At 45.4% G+C, this 5955-nt stretch overlaps 1 protein-coding gene across 1 annotated transcript; it reads right to left on the bottom strand.

The window, feature by feature from the left end:
* Nucleotides 1-2263: 2263 nt before the first annotated feature.
* LOC148591172 (olfactory receptor 4E1-like) lies at nucleotides 2264-3199 on the bottom strand. The gene has a single exon (XM_088538070.1). It carries the CDS (start codon nucleotides 3197-3199, stop codon nucleotides 2264-2266), a length of 936 nt encoding a protein of 311 aa, XP_088394196.1.
* Nucleotides 3200-5955: the final 2756 nt, after the last annotated feature.

The raw sequence follows: 5955 nt of genomic DNA on the forward strand, positions 1-5955 counted from the left end.
AGCGAAGGCGGCAATTCCTCCCAGGGAAGGAGATTGTAGTGAGGTGGAGGGGTCCATCTCTTCTCCAGAATTACCACAGCTAGGACAAGAGGAAATGGCCTCAAGCAGCACCACAGGAGGTTCAGTTAAGACCATAGGAGGAATGTCTACAGGGTAAGACGAGCCAAGCATTGGAACAGGCTGCCCAGGAACATCATGGAGTCACAGTCCCTGGCAGTGCTCAGGACATGTGTGGATGAGGTACTTAAGGACATGGTTTAGCAGGTGTGGTATTGAACTGTTTATAGTTCAACTCAGTGATCTAAAAAGGTGTTTTCTAACCAAAACAGGTCTCTGATTCTATGATTCTAAGGTTTGGGCACTAGCAATGATCAAGGCGGAGCTGGTGTGGAACAGAAGGGGAACATGCCCTTCACACACAGTGTCTGCAGGTGTTTGCCCAGGCTCCGGGGCCCAGCACGAGGCAGCGGGTCCCACTCCATGGCTGTCCCCCATGTCCCGGCAGGTACATGTACATGTCCCATGTACCTGCTCTACATCACCCTACTGCAGGATTTTCTATGTCAGACACGAACCACTCCCAGCAACCCATATTGTCCTAGAGGACTGCACCTGAGATGCCGGAGCAGGGCCCCAACTTCACACAGTATCTCCCCTCTGGCACACAATGTCCTGTGGGCTGTCTGGACGAGGGCCCGGGCTCATGCGCTCAGCACAGCACTCTGCAGTGCAGTCAATGTGCTGAGGCCCTTCACCTGCTCTGGCCTGGAGGGGAACAGACCTGCTCTCTGTGGAGGCCTGTCACTGCCCCTCAGAACCCTTTCCTGCCCAGGGCTCCAGCCCAGACCTACCGCAGAGCAGATCCCTGTGCTGCCTGTGCCCACCAGGACACTGCGGAGAACCTACCGGCTGTCTACATTGGGGAGCTGTGGAGGAGCCCACTGATCTTACAGGCCTTAGCATCCTGGAGATCATCTCTGTTCCCTATTACTTGGCAATGGTGGGGTAGCTGGTTGGAGCTATGCCCTTCCCCATCTTCCCTAATGCTGGGGGACTGGACTCCAGCGCTACCCCATGGAGAATGAAGGAGAGGCTCACTTCCCTTCCAACCTCAAGGCCCCCCTGTCAGGGACCCAAAGGGTAGAAGAGGGGAAGATGGGGTAGGCACGAAGTGCACACTCCTTCCCAGAAAGAGTATCGCCTCCACAGACCTGTGAATCCTTCCTCCCCTCCTGGGTCTGGAGCTTGCCTACTTCACTACCTGCTTTGGGCCCATGGACGTGAGCTGACCTCATAGTGACTTCCTACGTTGCTTCTCTTCCTTGGGTCATGCTGGCTCTCAAAGGCCAGTTTTGTCCCTAATGGCCATAATGGGGATGCAGCCACCTGCAGCATGCGCAGACTTTGTACCTGCCCTCCTGCTCGCAGAAAGATCATTATATGTGCCCTCCTAACAAAAAACACAGACGACACTGATCCCCATCATTATTAATTTGTATGTGTGCTGCATGTTTATGAAGAAAAAAAAACAGTGAAATATTTACAGCAGGACTTAGAGGAACTAACTATTCGAGTTGTAATTCATATGATAGTATGGCAGAGGTAGAGGAAGAGCGTGAATAACATGATGGCAGGGCAGGGACTGATCTCCAGCAAGTACAGGTAGAGTGTGAGCTCTTTGAAGGTATGGGGTCTTATCAGCAGGCTCCTGAGTTGTGAGGGTCTCCTTGGTAATTCTGTGTATCATCTTGTACCCCATGCAGTAAAGAGTAAGTGACCTTGCCACAGAATCTCATGAAACCATTGTCCACATCAATAAAACCGATTACTATCTCTTTCACACGAGTCAAGTGCATTGTGTCACTCACCCCCTCCACCACTCATTCCATGACATAGATTTAGTAGAAGCACCAAGATTCTGAGTGAATCTCTCACTCAGGTACAAAATGCTTTAATATGCTGCAAGAAATACAGTTGAGAACAAGCTGGGAGTGGGCAGAAGCTAGTATGGCCTCCAAAGTATGTTCAACGCCATAAATGCATCTATGATTATTTTCTGTTCTTGATAAAAAGAAGAAGATAAGATTAAGATAAGATGTCATTGAACCTAATGTCATTGTTTGATTTCAAGTCCATGTTCTGGGTGCAGAGAAGGCAAAAGCTAAAGATTTATGATCGGAGAGTACCCTGCGTGAAGGGGATAGGCACAGGCAATACCCAGGGATTGGAATCCTCACGGTCACCTCCAGCAGTGTCACTTGTTTCACTTGTCTTGGCAATCAATCTGCCACCTGCATAGCTTTCTCAAAGCATTTTGCATATCTTCATTCCTTAAAGTATAGATAATGGGATTCATCAGAGGGGTGATGGCAGTGAAGAAGATTGACACTACTTTGTCTGCCGCTAAACTCTTGGCTGGCCTGAGATAGATGAAAATGCAGTGTCCTAGGAACATTGTCACAACTGTCAAGTGAGCCGCACAGGTGGATAAGGCTTTGTGCTGCCCTTCCGAGAGATGGTTCCTCAGTGAGACCAAGATGACCACACAGGAAGTCACCAGCACCAGGAAGCAGACCACAGAGATGAGGCCTGAGTTGGAGATAATGCGCATTTCTAAGACATGGGTGTTTGTGCAGGCCAACTTAATGACCAAGGGGACATCGCAAAAGAAGTTGTCGATGGCACAGGGACCACAGTATGGGAGGTTGAGAGTCAGGACAGTGAAGGCTACAGGATGTATCAGCCCTCCCATCCACATGACTGTGGCCAGCTGGAGGCACATCTTCCGGCTCATGATGGTGCCATAACGCATGGGATTGCAGATGGCTAGGTAGCGATCATAGGCCATGATGGTGAGGAGAAAAATCTCTGTGCAGGCAAAGAGGTGGAGGAAGAACATCTGTGCCATGCACTCCTCGAAGGAGATGCTCTTCTTGTCTGCCAGGAAGTCAGCTAGCATCCTGGGAATCACCACTGAGGAGTGGCAGATGTCAATGACAGAGAGGTTACTGAGGAAGAAGTACATGGGAGTGTGCAGACGCTGATCATGCGTAATTGTAAAGATGATGAGACTGTTGCCCAAAATAATCAGCACATAGATCATCATGAAGAAGATGAAGAGGGCCAGCTCTACAGCATGGTTGGTGGTGAGGCCTGAGAGGAAAAAATCACTCACCCTAGTGTGATTCTGCCACACCATGTCTTCTGCTGTGGTGCACCTAGGAGAAAGGACACAGTGAAAGGAGAAATAAATTGATGGTGTGAGAGGAAAGAACACGATGGCAGTCTTACAAATTAGAGCTGTATGGAGGAACAAAAGACAAAACAGGGTGAAGCCTAGTAGTCTCACCAAAAGGCGATGCCTAATATTAGCAGAAGTATTCAAGTTTGGAGCACAGTGAGTACCAGAACAGACTTTCCGGTGAGATACCTGGACTTCTTCCATTTCCAGACAATGCAATGCAAACTGATCTATTTCTCTGAATTATTCAGGAGCTATCAGTTAGCGGAAGGATTTGCCTCCTGGCAGAATAAATCTCATGAACCATCTTTCCTGATTTCAGGGGTCTACTTTAAGCTACCTTTCTGCAATTATCAGACATGAAATGCATGAATCTGTGCCTATAGATATTTCTCTTCCTTCACTGTAGAGGAAAGCAAATGCTTAGTGGAAGACTTCTGTGTTGGTCATTGCAGTTTAGTGAGATGACATCTGAATAGGCTTCAGAGATCTCACTGACAACTTCTTCATAGATCTCACAGATTACAGGTTAAGACTTTCACTACAAGATCATTTGAAAGCCCTACATACTTGTTGCTACTATTTGCTAAATCTTTTCTGAGTTTCTAACCTCTTCCCTAAAGAAGAACTCCCATCACAGACTCTGAGAATGCTATGACACCTTCTTTCCCTGACGGCTAGCTCTCTGCATATTCAGCTGTGTGTGGATTTCACCTTCCCAGTTGGGAACTTGCTTGAGGAGGACAGATTCATGTGTTTCACTCAGTCAGAAACCTTAGCGGCTTGATATCTGGCATATTTATGAGGGATCAGCTATGCAACACATGCAGTCACAAATTCAGACCTTGAATATCTATCCCCATTTTGTATTTCACTATTCCTGCCTATTTATTTTCATTCTGAAATGAAAATTTAGAAACATTGGCAAAATAATCAAAAATACACAAACACAAATTCTCATCTTCCAAATAGCAGAGAAATAGGAGGACATCAAATCGGAACCCTGTGCAACAAAGGAGAAGCTTGTTTACAGTGCGTGGTTCAAAACAGACAGACAATAAAAATAATGATGTGGGAAATGGCAGGACATGTCAAAATTCCCCACTTTGCTAAACTAAAGCCATGTCTGAGTATGAATCCAGGGTTCTTGTATTTGGAAATCAATGGCACTGTGATTTCCTTGCTGCAGCTATGCTGAGCTTCTGAGTGCAGGACTAACCAAGCACCTGGATGATCGCTACATTTTTAACAGCATGTAGATGCTCCAGAAATGGCTGAATACCCCAAAAGGGGTCTACAGCTCTTACCAGTGGAGCCACAAGCCTGTAAAGTGTGAATTTACATTGGTACTTTCCTCTGCTACAACTCCCGCGACTGACGTTTTCATAGGGCTTTAAAGCCGCCAAGGACATGCACGGATGCTCCTCTGTTTCTTCGAGTCTGCTGAGAGACAGATGCTGATGTCTCCAATCAGATGCTTGTTTTTCTCCTGCACTAAAGATCTTACAAAAACAACTGAAAATCAACCAAATCAAAGTGTTATTTTCTTTCTAGTCAATGTCTCAGCCCCTTCTCTCTGCAAGAAACCCAAAGTGAAAAAGAGTAGGAAAAATGAGCTTACGTAGTCTCCAGTGGTGTCTGGAAAAATATGGTGTCTGGAAAAAGAACTTGAATGAGTTGAATTGAAGTCTTTTCTCTCCATAAAAGAAAAGATAATTTTTGGTGTAAAAAGTGAAAATGGGTAAATAAATTTCTTCCTTTTTATCAGCATCTGTAAATTCTTCTTACCCAATCAACTAGTAAGTCTGGCAATAGAACAGAAAGTATTTGCTTTAATTTGGATTTTTTTTTATTTTTAAAAAAGAGAATAAAATGTTTTATGGTCCCCCCTAATATACCCAAGTTATCCTGAGCAGATGGTCCCCTCTTACTGGAGGATGGTTCTGATATTTAAGTAGTACAAGACTTTACTTAAAACAAAACAGAACAAAAACAAGCAAACAAAAAAGAATCTTGATTGGTTATGAATATTGCAAACAATCAAAATAGAAGCTGAACTTTCTGCCTGCTTCCAAAGCATTCCTGCCAATGTGAAGAAGATAAGCCCTAAATCAGAAGCTGAAGCGCAACACTGACAGAATACACGAGGATGTAGAGGTGACTTACACCTTCAACCCTGCCCTATAACAGCTAGTTCTGGAGAGCCAGAGCTTGTGGTACTCAATTACTCTCAACACCCAATGCAGAACCTTTTGTGCTGTGATAAAGTCATAGAGAACTGACAAAACTGCGGCTGTATGCTTGTCTAAAGTCAGCTCTGAGACTCAAGGAATGTTAAATTCCTGCTTTTCTAGTGAGTCCCAAAGGGATTTGTTAAATCACCCTAGGCTGCTGACAGTATGAGCTTTGGAATAGATTTAATAAGTCCACTGGGAGTAGAGCTGTGAGTCCATTAGTCACCCAGCAAATCTGTGTGGCTACACCTCACACAGTTGTTCAGAGTCCATTTTAATGTCCACCCGTAAAGCCACATAACTCACTTTGCCTTCTTAAAGGTCTTCTAGGTGAGCTAATACCAAGTTTCCACACAGGGAGAACACAATGCAGTCCATGAGCTCTGTCAAATTGCCTTGGACTTAGGACAGGGATCATAAAGTCAATGTGGAGGAAGGCCTCTGTGTAAGAAATGAAAATCTTCACACTGCAAGTATTGC

The sequence above is a fragment of the Tinamus guttatus genome, unplaced genomic scaffold, assembly GCF_059628265.1.
Source record: "Tinamus guttatus ecotype Peru unplaced genomic scaffold, ASM5962826v1 Tinamus_guttatus_pri_ptg000926l, whole genome shotgun sequence".
Taxonomy (NCBI): domain Eukaryota; kingdom Metazoa; phylum Chordata; class Aves; order Tinamiformes; family Tinamidae; genus Tinamus; species Tinamus guttatus.